The sequence below is a fragment of the Leishmania major genome, chromosome 19 (assembly GCF_000002725.2).
Source record: "Leishmania major strain Friedlin complete genome, chromosome 19".
NCBI lineage: Eukaryota > Euglenozoa > Kinetoplastea > Trypanosomatida > Trypanosomatidae > Leishmania > Leishmania major.
The window spans coordinates 175,337-202,892 of record NC_007260.2 but is presented as its reverse complement, the minus strand read 5'-3'; the positions used below and the strand labels follow the sequence as shown (position 1 = coordinate 202,892).

Here is a 27,556-nt window from a genome sequence, read left to right as displayed (position 1 = left end):
ACGGTAGCCCGCAGCGTCGTTGGACAGCCACCTCGCCTCTTTTGAAAACGCACATGCTTTCCTGCACGACAGGAAAAGGAAACATTTCTCAACACGAAGGGGCGAGAGGGAGGGGCGGCCAAAACACAACAACACATGCAACACACACACAACACACACATGCACATGCAACACACACACACAACACACACATGCCACACACACAACACACACATGCACATGCAACACACACACACACAACAACACATGCCACACACACAACACACACATGCACATGCAACACACACACACACAACAACACATGCCGCACACACAACACACAACAACAACGTGTCTAAAGAGTGAAGATAATCCCACAAGGAGGAGAGGAGGGGAGGACGAAGAAGGAAAACAACACTAAACAAAACACAAAGAAGAAGTAGAGAGAGAGAAAGTCGGTTCAACGTCGAGAAACACAAAACATTTTTTTTTTTGCGTGCGCATGTGTGTATGTGCATGGGTGTTCGCGCCCAACAGGGCATCAGAAAAGGGGGAGAGGAGAGGAGAGGAGAGGAGAGGAGAGGAGAGGAGAGGAGAGGAGAGGAGAGGAGAGGAGAGGAGAGGAGAGGGGGTTCAAAGAAGAAACGACTTCCAATAAGAATACGAAAGCTTCTGTGAGTTCTCGCTTGTGTGGAAGGAAGGGGGCCACACGGTTCACTCTCTGTATGTACATGGGCATCTCATCACGGGCAAGATGGAGAGGAAGATGGTTCCATTCGTTCAACGTCGTGCAAAGCCAAAACAAGGGGAGGGGGAGGAGAAAGCTCTCAAGCACAACGGCAAAGGGCAGACAGAACAAAGGAGGAGGAAGAGCCAACGTAAACACACACACACACACACACACACGGGGACGACGACAGAAACGCAACACAAACGAAAGAGAGAGAGAGAGAGAGAGAGAGAGACGGAGAGAGGACATCGGTGAAGGATCTCACTGCACTGACGGCGCACCCGCCGTTGTTCCTACCACTACTATCAAGGCAGTCCCAGGCGGAGGAGGAGGGGGCGGGCATACACAGGCTCTGAAGTGATAATACAAAGAAAATGAATGGTGTGCAGCATGGCCTTATTCTCGACTCTCCTTCGCTATCCGCATCCGCAGACGCGTCAGCTCCGTGCGCAGCTCCTTTTCGAAGCCGTCAGCCTGCAGCGTGCTTGCCGTCGCGGCGGCTTCGTCGTTCTGCGTGTAGAGAAGCTGATGGTAGGAGGCCGCTGCCGCCGCTGGTGTGCTCATGGGGTCGCCCAGTCTCGGCATGGACGCTGCCGACGTGGATTGCGACCGAAGCAGCGATGCCTTGAAGTGCTCCCACTCCTCTTCTTCGCTGTCATCGGCCAGCAGCGCGGCGATGCGAGCATCCTCGTCCAGGTCGCTGGTGGAGGTGGCAGTCACAGAGGCACAGTACCGTGAGTCCTTTTCACAGATGCCACTCTGTTGCGCACTGGTGCCTTTGCGTCCAGCGGGGTCGGCAGCAGAGCTGTTGGTGGCAGACGGGTCGTCTTGCGCTGCGTCGTTGAACGACATTGACGGCGTCGCTAGTCGGCGTCTCAGGCTCGCGGTCGCATTGCCAGCTAGTACCGCCCCTGTCGTGAGCACTGATGCGTCAGTCGTCGAGCCTCCACAAGAAGCGAGTCGGACGGGTGCCCTGGACCACCGTGAGGTGAAGGGGCGAGCAACCCCAATGGCGGTCCTCGGGGCAAGACGCGGCTGCGCACCACCGCACGAGGTGGAGGGGCGCGTGTAGACGTGCCGGTTCGCCTCATCGACGGCAGCGAGAAGAGCGTCGAAAGCGTCGACGTCCCGCGCGCACTCCTCTACCAGCCGCAGCTCCTCGGCCAAGGCGTCATCCAGCGGGTCCACGTGAGTCGAAACCGGCACTGCGAGCCGTCGGCTCGCCTCCTCTGACGATGAACTGTGCAGAGGGAACGAGACGCAGGAGCTGTTGACGGAGACGTCGATGGCAGCATCATTGAGCGTCTCCAGCTGCGGCATAAGCAGGCGCACCCAGGCTGCAAGGACGTGCGAGAAGGGCTTGTGCTCGATCGGCGGCAACACTGGGGAGAGCGCTTCGTCAGAGGCCGCTGTATTCGCGCCCGCGCTGCGTCCCCCCTCGACGAGCAAATCCCGATATGCGTCTCGCACACGCGCTTGGTACTCACACGTGAGCGGATTCCCAAGTAGGGACAGCGCCCGCACCCCATGCAAGGAAGTGAGCACAGCGCCAAGGTCTGCAGCGTCGTCGAGTAGATTGCCCTCCACGTCCAAAACTTCTAGCGTCGCGGACAGCGCCATTACCGGAGTGACATCGCGCACGCAGTTGAAGGGGACATAAAGCTCCACCAGTGACGGGCAGCACGCCGCGATGCCGCACAGATCCGTGACGTGGCAGCTGTTCAGCCACAGATACTTCAACGCGTGGAAGCCGATGCCGAGCTGGCGTACACGGCTAATGCGTGAGCCGTTGAGCTTCAGCGATGAAAGCGACGACAGCTGTGCCCCAATCTGGTCGACGCCGATCATGGCGTCCGCATCTACGCGGAGCTGCGCGGTAAGCACCAGGTCAAGATCCTCCCAGCCCGTCCAGTCGCGCAGCACGTCAGCAGTGACGAGCCGACTCTCATAGAGCGTCGAGAACTCGTCTGAGGCGCGCCGATGCACGCCGCCTCCAGCTGCCTCGGCTTTCATCTGCTGCAGCTGGGCTGGTGAGACCACCGCGCCCGTGTCGACGCTGTCCTCGATGACGAGGCACTGCGCACCCGCCGCGGAGTCATCGAACGCGCGCTGGCCTGCCCGTGGCGTGATCATGTCCAGCTTCTCAGGCACGCCCGCGACTCTGGCGCGAATCGAAGACGCGCTGTAGCTGACTGCACCACGGCTGCTGCAGCGGCTGCTATTGCTGCCGCTACCACAGCGCTTCGGCGCCCCATCCGCATCCTCGTCGTGCTCATCGGAGAGGTAACGCCCCGCCGAGGACGGCAGAGCGCACGCCATGGACGCGTCAAAGCAGACGTCGCGCTGAGGAGCCGACTCCGCGTCGACGCTTCCGTGGCCGGAGGTGCGATGGCAACGCGGGAGCGGCAGCGTGCTGCTTGCCAAACTGTGCTGCGTGTCGGCGGAGCTGACCATGCGGTGGCGCTTGGTTCTCCCAATGCTGTGCATGAGCGGCACCGCGGCGGTGCTTTGGGCGGCACTCGACGACTCTGTGACGCCGGCGGCCGAGCTGATGCTGTCATCCGCCGTCATCCCCTCACTGGCCACACTGTGGTAGCCGTTCGCCGCGTGCGTGTGTAGCGCGCCAGCGGGGCCCATTTTGTAACTGAGCAGTGGCTCTACGCGAGCGGACGGCGCTGCCGAGTTGAGGTCGGCTGCGCACGTGCCAAAAATCCCATCGCCCACGCGCGGCAACGAGCCTTCATAGGCAGAGAGCGGCACAGCCAACGGCGGACGTGCGCCAGCGGGTTCGACACACGCCATCGACCACGGGCCGGGCAGACCGCGCTCTTCGCGATTGAAGCTATCAGATACAGCGCTGCGGTGTACGCTCTCCGACTCGGATCGCTGGGGCAACGGCACGCATGGCGTCGACAACGAGATTGGCGCCAACCGAGCCGGCGGCGGAGGCGACCCGCGTGCGACACTCGCGCGCGCAAAAAGACGCGGACGCTGCGGCGGTGGCGTGGAGACGCCGTGCGACGCCCCGAGGTAGGCTGGTGTGACGCCACTCCTGGCACCACCCGGCAACCGTGACGCCGAGGACGGCGGAGTCGTGTGCTCCGCAGGCATGAAGTTCATCCGTTCCCTCTACTGCGCGTATCGTTCGTGTCTGGGCACTTGCTTCGAATGGTTGATCCGTGTGTTTCGCCGACGTGTATGGAGTTGAGGACAGCGAGGCGAAGCGAGCGGCTTTGCCTTAGCAAGCTTGTCTTTCTTGCCGCTCGCCCTTCGCTCCGGAGCAGGTGCGCCAAGTGAGTGCGCCGCCGTCGGGCTAGCGCAACTTCGATCTCCACCCCCACCCACCCACTCAATGCTGGACTGCCGCTCGTCTGCGTCTCGCGCTCTCTCTCCGTCTCCGCGTATGAGGAAGAGGAGAGGGGGGAGCGTGGAGGAAGCGGTGTGGCGGCGGGGTTCTGCACACGCGGGGGATAAGGGTACCAGAGAAAAGAAAAACAGCAATGCGCACCAATGCGCCGACACCCTCACGCGCACCGGATAGAGACAACCAATGGAGCCGGTGATCCGAGAACAAGCGAAAGGGAAGATGTCAAGGCCGGGGCGACGCGACAAGGACAATGTAATGAGTCGAGTGGCCGCGGAACAAAATCAGCGGCCACGTGAGTCGCTTCAGCAGAGAGGCGCCGCAGCTCGAAATGTTCGACCGTGCACAGAAATAAAAACGGTGTGGTAGAGACGCGCTCTTCCAACAGCCAAGGCGCACAGGAGCAGGGAAAAGAAAGACCAGCTATGATCGGTGGGGGTAAGGGAGCTGCGCGCTACGCGCCCGTTGCAGGTTATCGCGCAAGCCGCGCTTCGTTTCTTGTGTGTGTATGTGGATTTTGTCTGTTCACATCAAATGTGCGAGAGGGAGAGGGACGGGCAGAGGTCGACGCACGGGGTTGCTGTGATGCCTTGCATGCGCGCGCGTGTGTTCTCGGACGGGAACAATATGCGTGCAATGGTGCCGCACCTGTGAAAGAATGCACACACACACACACGCGAAGAAAGAAAGACCGAGGGGTGGTGATGATGGTGTGGTCGTGGGTTGGGAGTGTGCACGACGGGAAGGAAGAAGCGCGGGGGTGGTTGGGAAGCAGAAGAGGTCCGTGATGGGAGAGAAGGGAGAGGGGCGGTGTGGTCGCTGCTGAGCGGTACACGTAAGAGAGGGAGAGCGGGAGCAAGCGGGGCGCAGTCACCACGGCGACGTCAAAGGTGAGCGCCTCACGAAGCTACGTCACTGATCCGGTGCGCTGTGGCACCTCCGAAGCACCGTCACAACTTGTGTGTCCGTGCACACGAAGGGTCCGGCTGTCAGCGTACCCACCGAGAGGGGATGTCGCTTGTGGGCACCGCTCTCTATCATTCACACGGTGGAGAACAGGCGGCAGATCATTCAAGGGACGCCGTTCAGATCAGTTGGAATATTTTCGCACATATGCAGAAACGAAAATTAGAAATCAAAACAGGCTGTGGGCACGTGCCATGTGTGGTGATCAGGAAGGGAGGCAGAAAAAGGGTGGTGTTGGTGTGTGTGTGTGTGTGTGTGTGTGGAGGGGTGGGGGCATCACACCGCGTAACGTGTGCGCCTGTCTGCGTAGCGGTGCGTATGGTGGTGGTGGGGAGGGCGGCAAAAACAAAAAGCAGGCAGAAAGCCACAGCACCACCACCACACACACACACACACACACAAACACACACACACAGGCAGACAGACATACACACACAGGCAGACAGACAGACACACGCACACGTCACTAGACATCTGTACATGAGAGAGCTCCAAGTAAGTGAAAAGAGCGGGGAAGACAAAAAAAAAACAAAACATGTACCCTACGCGACACTGGGGATGCAGGCGGGCGGGCGATGGGGTGGGGTGGGGGGAGGGCATTCCAGAGAGAGAAGGCGTAACAGTGAAAGCAGAAAAACAATGGCAGGGAGGAGGAGTCGTCCTTCCGCCTCACAACTCCCCTCCCTTTGCGTCGTCACTGTCGTCGCGGCCATCGCCACCACGCTCACGCACATGCTAGACCAAATCAGACTTCACAGCCATCACTCGCAAGAAAGTTAATACGGAGAGATACAGGAAAAAAAAACGACAGAAGAGCACACACACACACACACACACACACACACACACACACTTACAACAAACCGCAGCAAGAGAACGCACCCCAACACCAACACGCACGCACATGTATACATGTACATGTGTGCACATGTCGGATGGAACGTCCTTTACATACTTTCGGAGGGGTTCTTCTTCGTTCGCTTCCGATGATGGAAGTAGGGAGGGGACAGAAACGAAAAAGAAAAGAAAAAGAGGTGCGTTGTGTGCGCGCGCGCGCGTGTGTGTGTGTGGCGCTGATGTGTCCGGAAAAACGGTGGTGCCCGAGCAGCGACAGCGGTGGACAAACGAAGGCTGCGACCGTGAGGGCAGAGGGCAGGAAGAAGGGAGAGGCGTGGAAGGGGTCGAGCACACATACAACAAAAAAAAAAGCATAGATAAACTCAATACATCCACAGGAAAAGTCGTCTCCATAGAAGAGAGGAGAGAAGCGAAGCTGGTCAACTCCTCAGAGGTATACAAACACACACACAGTACGACGGTAGTGGCGTTTCTACCGCATATGGGATACAAGACGGGTACTTGCATATGCCTCCGTGTGTCCCTGCACCTCCCTGCTCCGGCACGCCGCATTACAGCTCAGACTGCGGCGTGGCAGCAAAGCGGCCCGTGCACTTGCACACAATCGTCTTTGCTGGCACGTAGTGGAGGTACATGTGGTGCCGCTGCTTCTCTAGCTCGTGCTGCTCCATCAAGTTCATGGAAGCCCACCGCATTTCCCGCTCCCGCTGTGTGTGCTCGTTTATCAAGCCGTACGGTGGCGCTCTTGGCACAGCGTTGATGGCCGCGTAGGAGGCTGGAACCACGCCGTCGCGCTCGAAGCGGTACCAGTGATAGCACCGCTGGATGCACGCCGCGCTCGCGTCCATCAACTCGCGCTGCCACACAGCCTCGACCTTCAGGGCCTCAATCTTCTCCGCATCATGTCGCGCCATCCGCGCTTTCACCTCGCCCTCCACCCGCGCTCGGTGCTTGCGCATGCGCCGGATAAACAGTTGCATGCGGAGCGCCCGCACAATGATGCGCGCGGTCTTATCGAAGTACTCCCCCGTCAGCTGCCTCGCGCGGGCCTTGATGGGGGCCTGCTTGCTACGGTACAGGCGCTGCAACACGCCGGCGTTGAAGTCGAGGTCTTCGTTGCGGATGTTCTCCGTCTTCCACTCGGCACGAGAGAGGACCTCTGGCGCCGTCAGCGCAAACTCCCGCTGCGCGATCCGTTCTCGTGTCTTGGCGTTGATCGCCTCCACTTCCTTCTGCGTAGGGGGTGGAACCGGGTCCCTGACCGCACGGAACTGCAACAGGGTGCGATGGTGCAGCGCATCATCATCCGTGTCAGAAAGTTCGTCGGCGGCCAGTGCGCCGCCGATGGCATTTGCATTGGGGCGCGGGCACCGCCATGCGAAAAACGGGCGGCGCTTGCGGGTGGAAGGCCGCTCCAGCGCCGGCGGCCACTCCGACTCCGGCAGGCCTTCCATTTTGTACAGATCGCGCTGCTTTCCGCGCAGGTACCACCGCAGCGCCCGCTGGATGAGCACTGCGGCGTCTTCGTAGCGGCAGTGCTGCCAGAAGATGATGTTCTTGGTGTTCTCGACTCGGTCCGCAATGTAGCGCGCCGTCAGCTCCTTCGCATACTCTTTCCGAATAGCGCGCAGCTGCCGTAGTCGCCACCGCGCCCGCAGACTGCGCCACCAGCACTGGATGCACCGGGCGCGGTTGTTCAGCACCTCGGCGAGCGTGCGAGCTTGACGAAGCCGGCGGCGGCACAGCACCCCTCGCCACATCCGACTCACCTCTCGCTGGGCGCGATGCTGCCGTTCGCCCGCCGCGGCAATGTCATTGTCGTACACCGGGCCGCGCCGCGGCTGCCGCTTCACTCGTGGTGGCATTTCACTGGGTGGCTTTGGAGGCGCGAAGAGGGTGCGCACCGAGTATTTCACGTCCTCGTAGAAGCCTGGGAAGGTGGCGGGTGGGTGTGCCGCAACGACGGCGCCGCACTTGTTGCTCTCGGCCAGCACAAGCGCGCACTCCACGGTGGCGGCGCCGCTATCCATCATCACATCCGTCTCGGTAACGGGGCCCCTGGCTGCCGGTAAAGCGTCGGCGGAGTGGCTGAATGGCTGGCCATTCTGAGCGGCAACCTCCTCTATGCCACGACCACACGGCAAGCCAACGCTGCTCAGCTTGCCGGCGTCCATCGTCGAGTTGCTGTCGGTATGGGCGGCGCCGTTCGGCTGGAACGGTGAACTGCGCTCCCACGCGTTGGTTGTAAAGACGGTGCTCATGAGCTCTGCCTGTGCCGCGTGGTGGCAGCCGCAGAGGTGGCGATTAGATGTGTCGACAGTGCACGAGTCGAAGAAGCAAGAAAGAAGGTAACCATGGAGACATAGTCAGTGAAGGGGACAGGGCGAAGTTGCGGCACGGCGTGCCTGTGCGGCAACATGGACCAAACGAGAGAGGACAGACGCGGTGCGCGCCTCAAGGGTGAGAAGCAGTCACGCCACAGCTCACTTCCCTCTTAGGGTGACGCGTGTGGATGTATGTCAACGGGCATCTCTGACACGGGCGCTCTGCCGCTCCCGAGCTCTGAAGAGAAGACGGAACATGAGAGAGACAGAGAGCATCGGCGAAAGACCGCAACACCGTGCGCGCTGCGGAAGAGTTTCAGGGTCGCCAGCGCCCGCGCAGCAAATAACGTAGACTCAAACTCACATGAAGGCATGGCCTACACTCAGAGATCCTTCTCCTGCCCTAATGCTCAGCGGCGGCCACCGCCCCGGCCGCCGGTCTGCCGGCGAATCATGTAACTTCGCTGCGCGAAGTAGCGCCGCGCATTCACACGCTGCCGATCCTCCTGCGAGAGAGGCGTCGTCGTGGCCGGAGAGTGGACGGCGCCGCTGCCGCGGTGGAACGGAATGTCGCCGCCGCCCGTCTGTTGTATCGAGGGCGTCGCGTCGATCGTCAACTCACCTGAGGGCCGAGGCACTGCCATCGCCTGTCCTGCCTCGAGCTGCCCTGTTGTGGCTAACTGGGGTACCGGCGAAGGCGAGCGGCTTGAAACCGTGACGACCGCCTCCGCGGTCACCTCATTCGCCGCGAGAAGCTGCTGAACGCGGGTATGTGTAATGTGCGGGAAGGATCTCTGGACGGCCGATACCGCGGCAAAAACGTTCACAGGCTCTCGTAGAAGGATCTGGTCGTAGCAGCACCGCACCCCGCCGTCTGGGAGGGACGCGAGTGCGCTGCGGGCAGGTGACACTTTCATCTTGGTGCTGTTTCCGCCCTCTACCGCGAACAAGGGGAGAGTCGCCCATCGAGACGTGACGCGCTGTGCATCCTGCTCTATCGCCTCGGCCGCCTCGGCCACGAGGGCAGATGCGATGCAGCGCTCAACCTCCACCTGCTCCTCAGCCTTGTAGCGGAGTCGCGTCTGCTTGAGGTCATCGCGGGTGAGTACAGCGCCTTCGTCCAAGAGGTCGGCGGCACGCATACGCTTGTAGGGCAGTCCGCTAAGCCGCGCCACGCGGTGCAGAAAGAATGGTGCAACAGTATGTCGAAAGCGGAGCCGTGTAGCAAGTAGCCGCAGCGCCTCCAGCAACGACTCGCGCTCCAGCAAGGTAGCGCGTCGTTGGTCCCGCTGCCGGATATCCACATGCTCACTTGCCACCCCCGTCGCCGCCGCCGCCGCCGCAACAGCAGCTCTGCCGCCACCGCCACCACCAGAGCCGTTCTCGGGTTGCGTGAAAGCGCCAACGGGTGACGACGGCTCCGGCGGCGGCGGTGGCGGTGGCGGTGGCGCACCATCGACGGTTTTCGCTGCCGTGTGTGAGGACTCCCTGCACGCAGCGGGGACTACGGTCGGCAGCGTTGGCAGTCCAAACAGATCCCGCTCCGGTGAAGACGCAGGCGAGACAGCCGACTTCCGTGCACATGCTGGAGAGCCTGCTGCCGACGACGGCAGCGGAGCTGACCGGCCACGACGCCCAAGGATACGCGGAGAGCCAGCTGCGGCTACAGGAAAAGGTGACGTGGTGTCTCCTTTCGTCGGTGACGGAGCCATCAAGCCGAACTCAAAGCAGAGCTGGCGTAGTTCGGCGTTCGTCATGTGCGGCCACGCATCCGCATGCAGGCGCCTGTCCAAGACCAACGGCCGCCATGAGTGCATCGGCGCCGTAGGCCCAGTGCGCGAAGGGATCGTGACACCCCCGCTAAGGCCATCGCGGGGTGGCGGCGAGGTTGGCAGCAGCAGCGAGGGAGCAGCTGGTGGGGGGAGATAAGAAGATGCATGTGGTGGGCGACTGCGCGCGTCGCGAGAGTCGGCATCCTCGTCATCGGTGCCGGAGGTGAGTTCGATCACCTCCACTGGCGCGGGTGACGGGGTGCAGACTCGGGAAGTCGACACCGCACCGTTGCCATTGGAGGTAGCATGAGGATGCACGGAATTGGTGCTGGGCGCAGCAGCCCATCCGCCGGCAACGCCGTCGGCACTGTTCTGGGTGCATTCCAGCGCGTCGATGCCGTATGCCGCCCACCACTCGTCGCTGGTCGATACATTCTCTTCCCTATCGGAGTCCGCCGCAGCGGCATCTGCATATGGACCTTGCCGCGTTCTCGACGGGGAGTCTTGAGATACCCAGAGAAAAGCAGCCGTGCTGTCACCACGCCCCTCCGCTGCGACCATGTCGATGGGAGTCGCCGCAGCAATCGCCGCTGCCTTGCCTGCGGCACCCATGTTGACGTGCGTCGAGAGGCGCTGCGTGCCGGCCGTCAAGCGACCAACGCTTTCGCAGCTGACGTTGCCATCCTCTTCCCTTTCCTTGTCCCTCCCCGAACGAGACTCCATCAACGCTGCTGCGGTCGGAGCGTCAAGAGCCCCTGTGCTGGCGAGCCCGTCGCCCTCGACCGTGGCGGCTGGTGTCACCGCAGAACGGCAGCTCGGGGCTACTGGCGCGGCAGTGAAGCTCACTGTCGTGCGCGCAGAGGTGGCAGTGCTGGCCATAGCTGTCAGGACCTTCCTATCATCAGCGCACACACAATCAAGCGCGGCTCCCGCAGCAGGAGAGCAGGTAGCTGGCACCTCCGCCTCCGCACCAGCAGACACGGCCGCGGTAGGAGCGGGGGAAGCGCACCAGTGTATCTCACCGCTGTCGACGTCGCCCTCCGCATCTAGCCCCCAGACAACACGCTCCGCTGGCGTGCTGAGCTTCGCTGCTGCAGCGCTACGGGCACACGCGCTCGATGCTCGTGGTGAGAACGGTATGGGCTGCAGAACAGCACGCAGGGGTACCCACTTCTTCACTATCGCAGTGTCCGTGTGTGGCACGGCTGTCGCCTGACGGATGGCCTTCACCTCGGCGTTGTAGGACTGCAGCGCCTCTTGCAGCGCATCGTTGAGGCGGCGTCGTGCGTCTGCGAGTCGTTTCTCCAGTAGTGCACGTGCCTCCGGCGCGCTTCCTGTGACGACAGAGGCACCAGTTGTCTCGAGCAAGGTATCTGTCGCCCTGCTTTGCCGCGGCTGTGCTGCACTCTCGTGTGTAAGAGCCACGGGGTTGAGGGACTGATGATGCTGCGATGCGTTGCAAGTTGTGCCGCTACCCAGCACTGGATATTGCGCTGCAGTCGTGTGTGCGTCGGCGGTTGCCGTCCTACCTGCCTCCTCCGCGACTGGTGACCCTTTCGCACGCACCAGGGTCACCGCTGGCTCTCGTGGAGGAAGCACCTGCACCTCAGCGCGGGCGGAGAGGGCGCTGAGGGATATATTGCTTGTAGCCACAAGGCCGTTGGGGATGGGGTGATGAGACTCGTCAGTGGCGCGGCCGTCTCCGGTGAGCACGTCGCCGAATGCACCACATGGCGTGTCCGATACGGCTGGTGCCCACTGTGTGCTTGCTGGCCCTTCTCCATCGGCACCGTCAGAGCCATTCAGGTCCGGCACGGCAGTTTGCTCCTCCGCCGCCTCGCGCAACGAGCACAGCGTGAAGGACAGGTGTGACTCACACAAGTAGCAAGCCGAGGACAGCGCCGCTGGTAGCAGCAACGCCTCCGCATTTGAGGACTCCTCCACCGCCTCACAGCGCTCAACGCCCGCGGCAGAGGCTACGCTCGCCCGCTGCGCACACCTGGGGAGACTCTCCTCGTCTGACAGCGCAGCATCGGCGTCGTCGCCCACGTCCCCCTCCGCTGGAGGCTCACTCGTCTCAAGCTGGCACGATACCTCGCTTGCATGACTGACTTCGCGGTGGTTGCTGCCGCTGCGGCTGGACGCGCCGCTCGTCGTCACAGCATCAAGGTCCTCCGCATCCACGTCGTACGGCGCTACCTTCGTTGCCGTCCTAGACGTCGCATCCAGAGGCTCGCCCTGGTCACCGCGGACGTTGCGATAAGAGCGGCTCCACCCAGCTCGACGCCGACGAGCTGCTGCTAGACGAGCGTGACTGCATCGATACGACAGCTGTCGCATCAGCTGGGTGGCGCTCGTCGTCAGCGAAGGGCGCGAGGAGGAGGACATGGACAACGATGCAGGAAACGGCGGCGGTTCCAACGACGATACGACGACGTTGCCGCTGTCGCCTGAGAGCTCATGAGGGGCTGCCTCAGTGGTGCCGAGGGCGGTGGTGGACGTGTGCGACTGCAGCACACGATCGCACACGTCCGAAAGGCGAAAGCACACGGCTGCGCACATGCCGACGCAGCTGTCAAGAGCGGCAACGAGCGGCGTCGACTGCCGACCGCCGCCGGTGCCACTTCCTCGTCCGCTCGCACGGCCACCGTCATCCTCCGAGGCGGTCGTCACGCTTTGAACGGTCGTTTGGGCGGCGCGTGACCGACTTTTATGCGTGCCAAGCGCCTTGGCCGCTCCCTTCGTGGGGCGGTCCTCCTTCCGTGCGCGTCGCCGCTCCTCTGCAGCCTCTGCGTTGGCACGGCGCGCCTCTTCGCGCTCCCACCGTCGCAAGCCGCGCAGCAGTTCATTGTGCTGCTGCAGCGATGCAGAGGGCCCCAGCAGCGCAGTCACATCCTTTAAAGCGGCGCTCCGCTTCACCAAGTCTGGGAGGGACTGAATGCCGAGATCGCACATGAGGCGGTCGGCATAGCCTTGCAGTTGCACACTAGTAAGAAACTGCACGACCGGATGTGACAGCGACAGCGGCGGCGACGGTGACGCACCTGGAATCGAGTTGCGCGGCGTGGGCGGTCGCGCGAAGGTGTCAAGTGCAGTGCGGGTGATGACATGTTGGTTGCTGCTCGAGCGGCGAGGTGGTGTCGCTGCTTCCCCTTGCGTGTCGCTGCTAGCGGACGAGCTGGAGGTGTTGGGGCGGCGCAGATCATGGTGCGAAGATGACGGGGTCGCCATCTCGCAGCAAGCAGTCGCTTGGGCCGGCGCTTCTGTGACACTGCACGAGCGACGGGCCTGATGGCCATTCACCGTCACTGCTTCATCAACGGGGGTGGCAGAAGACGTCATCTTGACTAGCAGAGGGGCGTTTTCGTGGCGAGCCGTGGGCCTGTGCAGCCCATCCTCCACCTCCAGGAAGCGAAGCAGCAGTGACTCGACATCGCTCGCGCGAGACATAAAAGACACGATGGAGAGCAGCGCCACAAACGGCAAATATATATATATATATATAGGTATGGCAGAGACCGCGGACTAGAGCGAGGAGGTGGAGGGGGAGCGGAGACGTGTGGATTGGCACGAAAGTGCAGCCAGACGCAGACACGCACACACAGGCAGGCAGGGATACCAGCCGATCAAAAGCTAACGCGTGAAGAACACCAGCACCACACCATAAGAAAAGCGGTTCGCAGACGACAGCAGCATGTGCAACAGCGCCCAGACCTCACACACTGTCACGCACTGTTGGGCGAGAGGAAGGTGTGCGACCGCAGCGGCCAGTGGTATGCATATGAAGGAGTTTTATGTGTCGGTACGCTCCCCTCCCACTCGCGCACACGGAAGAAGTCAATATATACATATATATGTATATATAATATGGAAGCGAGATTCGAAAGGCACAATGGAGCACCTCCGTCTACTCTAGGGGAGGAAAGAAGGGCGCGCAAAGACGCACAGTCCGGCGCGCCTCGCTACCCGCGTTTGTGTGTGTGTGTGCGTGTGTGTGGAGGGGGTTACCCTGTGTCCATGCGCACGGATGCCCGTGACGTTGGTCAGCAAGAGAGAAAGAGCAGTCGCCAGCGATGAGGACCGAAGGAAACAGAGCAACACGGGTATCTGTATATATATATATATATATGCATGGATGTGTGAGTACGTCATGCGTACAAGCGAGTTGTCACACAACCAAGAGAAGAAAAGGCGCGCAAGGGAGCAGAACGAATGAATCAAGCACCCGACACCACGTCGTAGCGCATGCGCGTCACCCTCCGTACGTGCGCGTGCGTTGGGAGGGAGAGTAGGGCATTATCACGACACACGTGATTTCCGCGTCACGTCGACGCAGATGCTTTCCCTTTCCCTTCTCTCCCGCCCTCCCACCCAAGGCCGCGGGCACGAGTGGCAGCGCAGTCATCTTCTAGTAGACGAGCTCGAACACGACGGGGTCTCACATCATCGCTCGTAGGCACGACTGGGCACAGATGAAGCCCCTGGAGAAGCGATGAAGCCGTCTTCACGTTTTCACTAGTCACTTTGGGGGTTTGCAAAATACACACCGAGCAACGAGCACAGACGCACGCGCCCACCCACAGACAGGCGATGCCCCTCTGTGGTGACCGTAAGCGCTGCGTGTGCGTGCCTGGTGTGTGGCGCTCCGCTCACCAGAGCGGCGCGGGGGGGGGGGAGGGGGAGGGGGGCAGGTGAGCTGTACATCCAGAGAAAGCGCAACAACAACACGCCACAGGTTGTAGCAGAAAGAGCTGAGCCGACACAGATATCTCTACGAAGAAATGGGGAGTCGGTTCAACTCCCGGTCTACCGCCTCCATCTCTGCAATCACCGTACCCAGGTGGCTCTGCAGCTCCCGTTCCTGCCGGCATCGTTCGATCGTGCTCATCTTGCTGTCACCCTGACGGCCGACACGAGTGCCACCGATGCTGAGCACATCCCGGGCGGCGGCCGCACCAGGCGACGCGGCTGACGCCAGCGGACACGGAGAGGCAGTGGCGGGGTCGCCGCCACCTCCGCAAGAGCGGCGCTGTGAGAGTCGTGCTTGGGGGTCCGACACACTCTCAACCACACGGCCGCCGGAGGGTAACGAGGCACCAGCGCCGGGGGCACTCTGCCGGAGCTGCGCGAGCTCGCTCTGCACCTCTTGCGCCGTCTGACGCAGCTTCGTAAACCGGTCCTCCAGCTCCGCGCGCGGTTCGAGACGGTGAAAGCGGGCTCGCTGCACCCCGGTGAACTCCTTTGGCTTCGGGAGCTCAGCGCCGTAGGCCATGACATCCGCCAGTCGATCCTTCTCGGCGTCCGTGATAGCCGGGCGGGCGAAGCGTTCGCTGACGGGCGGCGGCACCCACCTGTGCGCCTCCTCCTCTGCCTCTATAGCGGCCTTGGAGCGACGGTGCGGGATGTGCTGCAACCGCCAGCGCGCGTACTCCTCCTCGGTTGGTCGCTTTCCCATACCAACGCGGGGCCGGTGCACCGGTGCCTTCGACTTTGGTATGGGTTTCGGGTGCGCCTGCGCGGCCTCGGCGGCCTCCCGCTCTTGGCGTCGACGCGCCAGCAAGGCGGCGAGCTGAGGGTCGAGCGTGCTGGGTTTGGAAGGGGCAACGTAGCAGCGGTAAATTGCCTCGCCGGCGGGTGTGCCGCGACCAAAGACGTTGATCGTGTCCTCCATGTCCTTGGGCTAAATCAAAACAGAGGGGGCGGCAGAGGCAGCGGGAGAGGGAGAGCAAGCACCTGTGTGTGAGTTTGCCCCGCTCAAGCAGAGCCGAATCGTATCTCCGCTTGTGCACTGAGAGGTGGTGCAGAACCAACGACACGTGTTTGTGTGTGTGCACCTGCGTGAGCGCAACGATACCCGGTGGACGGCACAATAATAAGCACACACACACAGCCGCGCAGTTTTTCCTCCGAGGTCTCCGTGGGTCGTGGTCAGGCGGTGAGTGCACACCCTGGCACAGAGCGATCTACTACTGAGGAAAGAGGAGATGGAGATGCAGGAGGTGGTTGATGGGGTAGTGAAGAAGAGGGACGAGGATACAGGCAGGCTGGGCCAGCACCAGCTGAAGCTGTGGCGTGCAGCAGTACGTGCGCGACTGAAACTCCCCCAAAAATGTCGGAAATGAGGACAAAGATGCGTGAGAGAGAAGGGACGAATAGAAAGCAAGCCGGACAAGGTGGAAGGGCAAGCGGCATGCGCGGCAGATGCCTCTATGTCTGGTAGCTGGTAGGTCAACAGGAGACACAACGACTACGGTCGAAAGTGCGGGTGGGTGGGGGAGGAGTAGAACCGCGCTTGCTCATCTGCCCCCCACCACCCCCCCCCACTCGGTGCAGAGGACCCGTCAATCGGTCAAGGAACCCGCTGTTCACACACGCTCCCAGTCACACAGGCCCCTTCTCCACTCAGCAGCCTCGTCAACTGTCCTCCGCCTCTTTTCTGGGGCAGCGATCCACTCGCCCGACACATCGCCCGATGCATTCAGCGAACGCCACGGTCTCCTCTTCGCAAAGTCGTTCTTCTTTCCGCCAACTTCATAGAAGCTCTTATACACAGACACACACATATGCTGAGCCCTGTCCAACTACCGCCATCGAATCCTTCTACCCAGATCCCCGCCGCCCACAGGGGCGGGAGGGGAACCGCCACGGCCAAACAAAAAAGGGCGGGACAACAAACGTGAGTGGGTGAGCAAGGCGATGCACACACGCACTAATCGAAAAAGCAAAGAGAAAAGCTGTGCCGTCTGGCACCGACTCGTGCTGCCTCCTCTCCATCTCTGCACGTCAAGGGGCCCTCGGTCGCGCAACGGGCACAGGGCCACTCATGCCGCCGTCCTCTTAATAGTGCTGCAGATCCAGCAAGTGCTTCAGCCGCCGCGACGCGTTGCGTGTGAGGAAGCGGGACCACATCTTGTGGATCATAAAGGAGAACCAGATGCGACGCCCGAACAACCCACCGACAACGAAGAGAATGAGCGAGTAGCTGGGGAACATGATGAGGCAGTACATGAAGCGGTAGAGCCACGGCCCGTTCTTCCACCCCGCCTCGTCGGTGAGCCCTAGGAAGCCGTGATGGCAGAGGTACCGTATCTGCGGCCGCACAAGGTACACCGCGGCTGACCCGGCAATGGAAAAGACAAGGCAAATGATAAGCTGTTCCGCCAGTGGCAACTTGAAGAGGCTCCCCTTAGCTGGAACACCCTTGACGTAGACGATCTCCTTGTGCGTGCGCCAGTCCTTGCGTTGCGGGCCGTGTGAGATCGGATGCTGAGACGTGACCTTCGCCTCTGCAGCACCACCGAAAGCAGAGGTTGCTTGCTGCTCCGCCTTGGTTGATGCCTTGGCCTCGGCCTTCGTGGCGCATCGCCGCTGCGCTGCGCGCAGCGGCTGATGCGCAGACACCGTCAGCGATGGTCGTGCCCTGCGGAGCGAGGCACTCGCCGAAGGCGTTATGATGCAGTTCAGGCTGAGGCGAGCGAGCATATGGTGCTGTGGGTGCGCAAGAACGCTTTCGCTGGCGTGTGTGCACGTGCTCAAGTGCGGCCGCGATCGCATTCAGAAAGACGGACACGTGTGCGTACGCGGGCGGTGTTGGTGTGTTCATCGAGACCATCCGAGGACAGAGACGTGAAGGATGCGAGCAGAGCGAGAGAGAGAGAGAGAGAGAGGGCGACAAGAGGAGGTGCTCTGTGTGAAAGACGCGTACGGCGCGTTCATGCACGTTGTGCACATTCATGGCAGAGGGATGGGAGACGGTGTCCGCGGATGAGACGGGCGTTTTTGTTTTTCTTGGTTCGTTCATGTCTTCATACACTCTAACGATTTATGGACACATTTCCGGCGATTGAAAGGTGCTGGGTATCGCACATGTCGTCGGCCGTTGTCTTCCTGGCGCACTGCTAGCGAAAAAGATCGGGCCACTGAAACGTTTGTGCGTGTGCGTGCAGGGTGTGCTGAGGAAGTCTGCCCAAGATGACTCCCCTTTAGGCTTCGGTTTTTTGTCCTTGTTTTCCGAATGCCTTCTGTTATCGCGCCAAATCGCGGTGACACATCCACTCCGAGTCACACACACACACACACACATGCGCACAGCCCAATATACAGGCGTTGATGTGATCTTCTGCCGTGATGAAGACGGAAAGGGACCGGTGGAAGACCAGAATTCCACGTGACGGATGGAAAGACGAACAGGGACTCGTGGGACTGTCGTTTGTGCACTACGGTGACGCACAAGAGGTTCGATCTGTAAGCATGACCAAGAAAAAAGTCGAAGGACCAACGCATCTACAAACAACACAGATGTTTACAAAAGATGGGGAGAGAGCTCTCCACCCTGTCCATCAGCATCACCACCCACGAGGAGGAGGAGGAGGTGGTGGTGGAGGGGACGCAGCGACAGAGGGAGAGACAGTGGAACAAATCGCAACCGCGGAAAGAACACGTGAGGGAGTGCGATGTGGCGGCGCAGGCATCTCGGCAGTTAGGGCGAGCACAACGAAAAAAGAAAGACAAGGGCATACACAGAAGAAGCCAAGTAGCGGTAGCAGACACAGCACCAAGAGGAAGACACACACACACACACACACAACTCGAAAACAGCAAACTTCGAGCAAAACAAAAGAGAAGAACGGGGGCCGGAATGGACCTGAAGAGAGGGGACGCGCAACAACTACACATGCCAATAATAAAAGTAACGAAGAAACCACTCCCTCACAGGGGAAAACACACGCAAGACTCACAGCGTCACTGTGGAAAAGACAGGGAAGGTTCGTGGGGTCAAAGGAGGGGGCGGGGGCGGGGCGGACATGGTAACTCGGTACAAGAAGTCCAGCGAGCGACTCCGAACAACAAAAAAACAAAGAGCACACGGAGAGGGAGAGAGACACTCAGTGCCACACGATTGGGTGAGGAAGGGAGAGTGGGGAAGTGATGGAAGAAGAAGTGATAAAAGTGGAAGAGGAGGAGAAGGAGTGGGACAACAGGGAGCCGGGGAAAGATTGCGTCGGCTGCGCAACACCTGTTGAGGAGGCAGGGGGAGGGGGAATCGTCAACAGTGACAACAACAATCATCAAAAAAGAGAAACGAAGCCGCAACCCATGGTGTGGACGACAAGACGGTCTACATGTTCCCATCAGTGACGCAACGATGCAGTTTTGTGGGTCTCTTTGCGTTTCTGCGCTGCCACGTGCACAAGAAAAATGGCTACAGTGTGCGTGTGTGCCTTGCATCTTTCTGGGTAACAGCGGCAGCACGCTGTCTTACCTCGTCCTTCCGTTCGCCTCAGAACCGTTCAGGCACGTCCTTTCTTGCCTCTCTTCCCTTGCGATTCGAGGGAATTTGTGCGCGCCTCAGTCCTGTACGGTGCTCGCGGCGGTCGTGGATGCTGGGTCTTCGCTTTGTGTGGTACTCGCGGGCATTCGAATTGTGCGGAATGGGCGGGAAGGGGTGGAGCGAGGCACGACCCAACACAACAACATGAAAAAGGAAGAAGAAAAAAACAACACACACGAAAGGAAAAGACAGAGAGGGAGAGCGACGCAGGCAGCAGCGAGCCGGCATCGACCCGCCATTTTGTATACACACACAAACACACACTCACGCTGACCTCAGCCTACATGTAGCAAGAGCAGACGGCCCAAATCGTCACACAGGCAGAGGGAGGGAGTAACGGTGCGCAAAGAACAACAAGCAAACAAGAGGGAGGGGATGGAGGTGGGGCGCCGTAGCGGAAGAAGAGGCGTTGAAAGACGTATGGGAAAGAGGTGAACGAGCGCGGATAGTTTTCTGTTTCCCGCAGGTCCGCTCTCAGCTCTACAACACGACCTCATCTCAACTCGACACCTACCCTCCCACCGGTCTGTCACAAGTCCCCATTCCGCGTGGTGCGAAAGCAGACGTAGAAACACGCGCCACGGCAATACACCGACACGGTCATCTCAGCACGGCCCCTGCCCCCATCCCCCACAGACACACCCGGCACCCACCTCCCACCACCGGCTCCGCAGGCCGCCCCGCAGACGCCTCCCATTACCCGGGCCACCACCTCGTCCATCCCTCCCGGTGGCGCAGGCTCCCCACAGCTACCCAGTCAGGGCCGCGGACGTGATACGCCCGAGCCACCTTCACACGCTGACGAGCATGCCCATGACGCAAGCGCGTGCACAGTCGCAGACCGCTCCGACGCAACGCCGTCCGCGACCCCGCCGCCGACGTCAGTGGCGACGCATCGCACTGACCCCACAAGGCCTTCGGTGCTTGGTAACGCCACCGCTAGGTGTGGCTCGGCGCTGGCAGGGATAAGGGGGAAGGGGGGGGGCTTCTCGGCCTTGCGCAACAGTAGGTGGTAGACCCTGCTACCAGGCTGCGGTGTCCCCTCTCCCGTCATCCGGGAAAGACAGACAGCGAGCGCGTTTCGTGAAGAGTGAAAAGGAGGATGATCTGCTAAGCCTACCTCGCAAGGAGGGAAGCGAGCGAGGAGTGCGAGAGCCATCTTACAACAAGACCGCGGCAGCACATCTGCAATCAATCTACTGCTCGTGTTCGCTTGCAGCATGCGATGCCATGCGGTGCGAGAATGGCGGTAGGTCGCACAGCGAAGAAAAAGCGGGTGGGGGGGGGGCGGTGGGAGAGCCCAGCAGCACGCCAACAAAGGCCGAATTAGACCCGCTGACTCAGAGAAGGAGGAGAAAAAAAAAACACAAGACGATGTAAAGATGTGATGAACAGATTTCACCTTAAAAAAAAAGGGGGGATGGAGGAGGAGGGGGGGGGGGACTGTTCCGCACACGCGCCTGTGTGTGCGCGCGCGTGTGCGTCGTTCAGTTTATATGAAGGTGACCACCAACGAGATGGGGCGGAAGGGGGAGGGGGCAGGGCCTGAGGATGGAACCTAGAAAATGACCGAGGAAAAAACAGAGAACCACACACTCAAGCAGCACACACACACACACACACAGACGCTCTACGTGGAGCACGACGGTGGAGATCATAATGAAAGACACAAAGAAAAAGCCGACGACGTCGGCGGCGGTGTGGGGGGAGGGGAGGGGGAAGGTACAGAAAAACAGGAGAACTCAGCATGCGAGGTGACAGCCACGCGTCCCTCTCTTCCACTCGCCTTCAGTCTCTGCATTCTCATGTGCAAGTGGCAGAGAAACACACTGGGAGCGAGAGAGGAAGAGAGGGGGGAGAGCAAGGAAAGCAGTGCTGGCCCTTGAACTTCCTCTTGTCAGGCGTTTGTTCTTCCTCAGAAAACGACAGGCACAACGTGCGAAGCGACGAAAAGAAGAACAGTAAGTAACGCCGCTTGCCAGCCCCCGCTGGCGCATCTCCTCCTTGCCGAAGAAAGTGAGTTGGAGGTTCTTTTTTCAGCTTGGGCGGTGGAAGGGAAGCAGCGTGCCACCATACTGTTGTCGAGCATGATGGTGCGCACTGGTGCATCATGTGTATGTGAGAAGGGGGAAGAGGGAGGGAGGGAAGGAGGAGGGGGGGGGGGAGTAGTGACGGCAGGGACGCCAACTATCAAAAAAAGAAAGCTGACAGTGCGCGTTCGTAAGTTTCTCTGGATCTCTGTGACGCTGAAGGGGGGAGGGGGGCTGCAGGGGTCGCGTGCGTGTGCTCGGCCGGGTCTCTGTGTGTCTGCACCTGCTTTGCCTTCGCCTCATCATACTCGCCCACACGGATCACGGCAAAGCGATTTCCGCCTCCCCTGCATGGGCGATGGCGTGTGCGTTGATAGGGCACGAGAGGGGATGGGGCTGGATCAGTCCTTCCTCGGCTACACCATCAGCACACCGTCCGGCGCACCAGCGGCTGCAGCAAACGGCGTGGCATCACGTAGGTGAAAACATTGCACAGCGTGTGCAGAGCGATTTCACGGCGCCCAACCACGCACGCGGAGAGAAAGAAGTTCACATTGAAGCTGAAGAGCAACCCAGCCGCGAGCATCGCCGTCGAGCCGTAGTAGAGCAGCCGCTTCAGCAAGGAACCGTCGTTGCGGTAGCCCACCTTCCACACACCGTAGTACAGCAGTTCGAAGCGCACCACGTCGAAGAGGGCCTTGGTTATGTAGAACGCCGCGAGGATGGCCGTGCACAACCGTAGCTGCTCCCGCCAGGGCAGCAGCAGCAGCGACCCCTCCACGGGCACGCCAGCATCGTTGTAACGAACGGGCCGGCAGCGGGAGGTGATGAAGTCGATGAGTTGCACCTTGGGCGACTGATGCGCGGCTCGGCAGCGCGTCGTGCTACTGGGGTGCCCCACGTCAAGCCTGCAGTGCAGACCAGTGACGATCTCCTCCGCCATAGGTAACGAAGCCTCTCTTGACCACGTTGCAGCAGCATCGGCATCGCTCTTCCGACGGCCCACAATGGTGCTGGTGCCGTACTGGGGGGCGCGTAACGGCTGCGTGTAGTACCGCCGCTCGCGCGCGGTCGAGCGTGCGCCAGTGGCGTAGGCGCGACGCGGTTGGAGCTGCAGCGCAGCCGTGGCGGCCACTGCCGCGGTGGTCGTCGCGGTAGTGGCACCGGTGTGTGCGAGAGGGCAGAAACGCAGCATTGTGAAAAAGGGTATACGTATACACAGAAGAGAGGGAGACGAGGACGTGCTACAGCAACGCGGCCTTGCGTTGAAGTTCAGCAGCACCAACACGACGTAGCCACTCACGCAGTGTGTGTATGTGGTGGTGGTGGGGGAGGTTCAACTGAAGAATCCGGGGTCCAAGAGGGGGATAAGAAGGGTTGTGAGGGGCACAGAGACACAGCGTCCACCTCAAGGAATACACACGTCGAAAGAGAAAAAAGAAAACTCAAGTAGAAGTGGTCCAATGGTTCCTGTCTGTTTTCCTGTGCATCGCAACGTGTGCAAGATCGTCTGTGCGGCTGTTCGAGAGGCCTCACGCGCGAATCGCGATGGGAATGTGAGCCGACGAGAGCAAGGGAAAAAATTTCGGCGAATGGATGATGACGTACTGAGGTACTGACCCCCCCAAAAAAAACGAAAAAAAAACAAAGGAGGAAGGGGTGGGTGGGTGTGGCGCAGGCTTGACGGTTGCTGGCAGGGGGGAAGGGAGGGGTCGCAGACCACGTGCAGGGCCGAGCACGCAACCAAGCTCTGCACGACTCCTCAACACGAGGCAATACAAAATGGTCTCCTTAGAGAGAACGGGGAGGGGGTGTGGATGGGTGTGGGCAGGTGGAAGAAGAGAGAACGAGAGCTCGACGCGTGGTTGCTGTTTTCCTGCCATTGCGGTGAATGGGCGAGGGAGGGGGAAGGGTACAGGATTGCGGTGGTACGCGCGGGGGTGAGCGCCAGTGTGGTGGTGTTAGTGGCGGCAATGATGACGATGATGAACAGATAAGAGAAAGGAGAGAGACAAGTAGGTTCTGTGTACCCGCCGCACGTGTTGGCTAGATGTGCGTGTGTGCGCGTCGGTGCCTTTCTCGCACAGCGTGTTTGAGCTTCACCGTCCCTTGCTCAGAACGGCAGCATCACCGGTGACGGGCGACAGTTTCCATCATCATTGAGGGGTGACGTCCACACCATGGAAAGGTGGAGCGATAAGCACCCACGTTGTTTTCTTCTGTTTTGCGCCTTGAATACGCTGGTGCCGCCCTGCCATGCCGATTCGCTGCTATTGTTGGGGCAGCCACTCACTGGCGAGGATCGAACGTGCACACCAACAAACACGCATGCGCCTGCGCAAGCCACCTTCTCTCTGCAAGCGCGGCGAGATCTTCCCACCACATGACGGAAATGCTGAAAACAAAAAAAAAGTTATGCGAAACATGCGGAGATCAGTCGTGAGATTCAGCTCCGATGCGATCACCACCACCAACAACCTAAGCAAAGCGCAGGAGGTCATCCGCCATGCGCAGCGCCTCGGACAGCTCCTTGTCCAGCTTCGACTCTTCCTCCACGGCCGTCTCGGCCTCGGCGTAGGCGGGCACGTCTATCTCATTCCCTCGGCGAGCGGAAAGGGAGGCGCCACCTGTCACTCCTTCGCACCTGCGCACCTTGGGCAGCCCCGCGCCGCCCGCCTCCAGCACGTCCGCGGACGATGACGGGTCCACCGCACCCTTGGCAGCTTTCCGGTGCTGCGCGCCAAGGAAGGAGTGGCTGCGTGCGCGACTTTTCCACAGCCCCTGCAGTTCCTCGAAGGCAGCCAGCTCCTCCTCCGTCATGGTGAGGGGGGAGATGTAGAAGGCCTTCGCCGCCGCCTCCTCCGCCTCTTCCTCAGCTGTGACGACGATCTGCGGCACCACGCCGGCGGAGAGCACGCCGTCGTAATCGGGGTACACAAACTGCTGCCGACCCAAAAGCTTGTGATGGCTAACGATAGGGATGCCTTCCTGCTGCTGCTTCGCCGTAGGCCCAGTCGAACCATCGGCCACGCTGTCGGCAGATGTCGCAGTGGTGCCCTTGTCACTGAGTCTACTCGACGAGCTCGCACTGGCGGCGGTGGCGGTGCTGCTAATGGCAGCGGCACCATCTGTGAGGGGCGGCCTGTCAGCGCCGGTGTGTGCCGTAGATGCGGAAGTGCCGAGCGGCGCCGGCGACGACGAAGCACAGAAAAAGGCATCTGTGCGCACAAGCGCCCTGCCGGCACGACGGCGCACTGGGCCAGCGCGCTGCGGCACTAGCGGCGGCAGAATCGGTCCGTTTCCAGTGCGCTCGTCTTCAATATCAGCGGCGAAGCTGCTGTAGCCCTCCTCCTTCGAGTAGCGCTGGAAGGCGTCGCGCCACACAGACATCGATTCCGGCAACACAGCGCACTCCACGCGGGACTTGCTCTGACGCAGAGCGGAAAGTGACAGAGTCTTCCCCGCGGTATACTGGATGCTGGCTGGAGTGTTGAGGTGCACAAAGCCGCTGCCTCGGTTGCCACCGCTGCCGCTGTACTGACCAGAGGAGGAGGAGGACATAACTGTTGCGTACGGACCTAGCCGGCTTGTTTGGCACGGCAGAGGCTTTCTTTTTTTCGTTTCCAAAGCTCTTCCTTCGCCACGAGAAGCGAGCGCGTGATTTCCGGTCCGTCTGCACAGTCCGACGCACGCATGAAAGCGTTGCTGCCATATTGCATGCAGGAGGGGGGGGGAGAGAGAGAGAGAGAGAGAGAGCAACAACAACAACAAAGGGAGGTGGAGGGAGGAGTAAAGCCACGCATGGGCGCTGCGCCACAGCGCTGCTACCGCATCCTGGTCGTCTCCCACACATACGCCAGAAGGTGGGGAGGGGAGGTGCCGCCGCTGCAACAGCGTCGCTGACCCATATCGTGCAAGGAGGAGACTCATGTGGAGGGCGTCGTTTGTGTTGTCCCGTGAGGAAAAAGGAGCTGAGCGGCGCTGAGGTAAAGTAAGCTGGTGGTGGTAGTGAGGAAGGGGGGTCCGGCACGCATGAGCAACGCAGCCCAGGAAAGTCAAACGCACGCACCGATGCACGCCGTTGAAGCGAATAAGAAGCAGTACCCATGTTGATGGGTAAGGGTGGTGGCGAAGAGAGAGAGGGTCATAAAGTCGGCTGGGGCATGCAGCAGCTCGCGCGGTAAGAGCGGTTGGGCCATCGAGACTCGCACACTGCCTCCTTTGGCTGTCAGTCTGGCTCATCCACGAAGGCGCGCACTGCTGCGGACAGGCCACTCGGCGCCGGCGCGTCCGGTGTGTCAAGCCACTCCCCCTGGAAACAATCCGCCTGCATCTTGGCTTTCACGAACGCCGCTGGCACGCGCAAGGACAGCAACTCAAAGTAGCCATGCAGCCTTGGATGGTTCCGCATAAGCAACCGGCCAGGGCGCAACTCCAGCGGCGGTGGCGGGGCCGGGGCATCACCTGAAAGCGGTGGCATGAGCACCGGCGCGCCGACCATTGCCAGAGTGGCGACACGCGCCGCTTCGGCCTCCTGTGCTGCGGCAGTCGCACGCGCCACCCCAGGCGGCGGTCGCGGCGGACCTTTGTGGTAGTTGCCAGGCGGTGGGGGCGGGCCGCCACTGCGGCGATCGTTCAGCGGCGGCGCCGGCAGGCCGAAAACGCTCTCTGCATCGCCGTTCTCGCTAGCGCTGCGACGACCGCGACCACGACGCTGGCGATAGTGGTACGCCGCCGACGCCTCACTGCCGTCGTCCCTTGCCATGCCTTGGTCATCGCCATCCGCGAGGTACGATGCGCCGCCATCGTCATCGTTGGAGTGATCGCCGCCCTCATCTTCCGCCTCGTCTGCCTCGGGGTCGGCAGCACCGCTGGTGATGAGCAGGTGCTCCAAGAGTTGCGTCTGCAGCTCTAACTGCTGCAGGGATTCTTCGGTCTGCACGAGCCGCGACTCGCACTCGTTGGAGAAGCGGTTGAGAAACTGAACAGTGCTGATGACGAACCTGTTTACGAGGACTGCAACGGCCTGCGCATCAGCGTCCGCCTCGGCTACGGCCGCGGCGTTTGCACTTACCAGGGCAGCAGTGGAGTTGGGAGGCAGCGCACTTGTGGCCATCTTTGAAACAGTCGCGGGGTTAGGCTACTTGGATCTGTGGGAAACAGAGAGCGAGAGAGGGCAACGACAAGGCAGAGGAGCTTGGCAGTAGACTCGGAGGAGCTGATAAACAATGGCTTCAACAGGAAACGAGGAGAGCGGCGCGCTGCCTTCTCTCACTCTTGAGGATGTACTTTGGTCGTGCGCACGATGGCAGCGCACGCTTCGTCCCTACCTCAGACCGGACACGCTTAGGAGCTGATCAACTTGCGGTCCTGTGCTGGATTGGGCATGGAGGAACAAGAAGCACAATACAACGTCCGTCCTGCCACTTTACATGTAATGGTCCAAAGGGAGCACCCGCACACGCATGCGCATCATCGCGCACGCCGCCCCGTAATACAGTGTGCGGAGGGCGGCAGACAGCGCAAGAGAAAGAGAGGAATAAGATGGAGGAAAGGAGAGCTGTTCACGTGGTAGTGTGTACACACCGACATATATCTATATATAGAGAGAGAGAAGACGGCATGAGACGGATGACCTACGAATATGACGACATCACACATGGGCTTCTTGCGCCCACAGTTACATGTAAGTGGATTGGGAAGCGGGGGGGGGGCGCACGCTGCATTCGGCGATGGCCACATGACGGCGGGGGGGGCAGGGGGAGGGCCGCAGGAGTAACGCAGATGTTTGCCTCGGAACCGTACAGCAAAGACTCGTCAGCGAGTCGCAGCCACATATCGGCGGCGGGAGCTACTCCGTTTCTCCGCTTCGCTTTGCTCGGCTGCCTTCGTCTTCTATTCCAGCTGAGAGAGAGCCTTGGGTCAGTGCTGGTCCGCCAACGACAACGTTCACGCCTCAACAGGCGCACCGGCCATCGACGCGTAGGCAGGCAACTCCCACACAAGCAAAAACCGACAAGCGCGCCGGCGACTACTCCAGCCGCAGACCCTCAGAGCAAGCGCCTCCAGCCGGGGAAGGTACAGAGTCCGACAACCAGAGGCAGCCACGTGCTGAAGAAATACGGTGCGTCATCTCCATCCCGTTTCCTCGCCCCATGTCACCATGGGGCGGAAACGGAGGAGGGAGACAGCGAGCTCTGCA

General features: G+C 60.8%; 8 protein-coding genes across 8 annotated transcripts; all 8 read right to left on the bottom strand.

Moving 5' to 3' along the window:
* Positions 1 to 1,105: 1,105 nt before the first annotated feature.
* LMJF_19_0530 (conserved hypothetical protein) lies at positions 1,106 to 3,346 on the bottom strand (the record flags this gene model as incomplete). Its single annotated transcript, XM_001682578.1, has 1 exon — positions 1,106 to 3,346. The coding sequence occupies one exon, from the start codon at positions 3,344 to 3,346 to the stop codon at positions 1,106 to 1,108; it is 2,241 nt and encodes a 746-aa protein (XP_001682630.1).
* A 3,102-nt stretch (positions 3,347 to 6,448) lies between these two features.
* Positions 6,449 to 8,158, bottom strand: LMJF_19_0520 (conserved hypothetical protein; the record flags this gene model as incomplete). The annotated part of the gene is made up of 1 exon (XM_001682577.1): positions 6,449 to 8,158. One exon carries the CDS (start codon positions 8,156 to 8,158, stop codon positions 6,449 to 6,451), a length of 1,710 nt encoding a protein of 569 aa, XP_001682629.1.
* A 473-nt stretch (positions 8,159 to 8,631) lies between these two features.
* LMJF_19_0510 (conserved hypothetical protein) lies at positions 8,632 to 13,443 on the bottom strand (the record flags this gene model as incomplete). Its single annotated transcript, XM_001682576.1, has 1 exon — positions 8,632 to 13,443. The coding sequence occupies one exon, from the start codon at positions 13,441 to 13,443 to the stop codon at positions 8,632 to 8,634; it is 4,812 nt and encodes a 1,603-aa protein (XP_001682628.1).
* A 1,321-nt stretch (positions 13,444 to 14,764) lies between these two features.
* On the bottom strand, positions 14,765 to 15,664 carry LMJF_19_0500 (conserved hypothetical protein; the record flags this gene model as incomplete). The annotated part of the gene is made up of 1 exon (XM_001682575.1): positions 14,765 to 15,664. One exon carries the CDS (start codon positions 15,662 to 15,664, stop codon positions 14,765 to 14,767), a length of 900 nt encoding a protein of 299 aa, XP_001682627.1.
* A 1,166-nt stretch (positions 15,665 to 16,830) lies between these two features.
* On the bottom strand, positions 16,831 to 17,475 carry LMJF_19_0490 (conserved hypothetical protein; the record flags this gene model as incomplete). Its single annotated transcript, XM_001682574.1, has 1 exon — positions 16,831 to 17,475. One exon carries the CDS (start codon positions 17,473 to 17,475, stop codon positions 16,831 to 16,833), a length of 645 nt encoding a protein of 214 aa, XP_001682626.1.
* A 4,303-nt stretch (positions 17,476 to 21,778) lies between these two features.
* LMJF_19_0480 (hypothetical protein) lies at positions 21,779 to 22,297 on the bottom strand (the record flags this gene model as incomplete). Its single annotated transcript, XM_001682573.1, has 1 exon — positions 21,779 to 22,297. The coding sequence occupies one exon, from the start codon at positions 22,295 to 22,297 to the stop codon at positions 21,779 to 21,781; it is 519 nt and encodes a 172-aa protein (XP_001682625.1).
* A 1,535-nt stretch (positions 22,298 to 23,832) lies between these two features.
* Positions 23,833 to 24,915, bottom strand: CBP30 (putative nuclear cap binding complex subunit CBP30; the record flags this gene model as incomplete). Its single annotated transcript, XM_001682572.1, has 1 exon — positions 23,833 to 24,915. One exon carries the CDS (start codon positions 24,913 to 24,915, stop codon positions 23,833 to 23,835), a length of 1,083 nt encoding a protein of 360 aa, XP_001682624.1.
* A 667-nt stretch (positions 24,916 to 25,582) lies between these two features.
* LMJF_19_0460 (conserved hypothetical protein) lies at positions 25,583 to 26,470 on the bottom strand (the record flags this gene model as incomplete). The annotated part of the gene is made up of 1 exon (XM_001682571.1): positions 25,583 to 26,470. The coding sequence occupies one exon, from the start codon at positions 26,468 to 26,470 to the stop codon at positions 25,583 to 25,585; it is 888 nt and encodes a 295-aa protein (XP_001682623.1).
* Between the last annotated feature and the right edge of the window lie 1,086 nt (positions 26,471 to 27,556).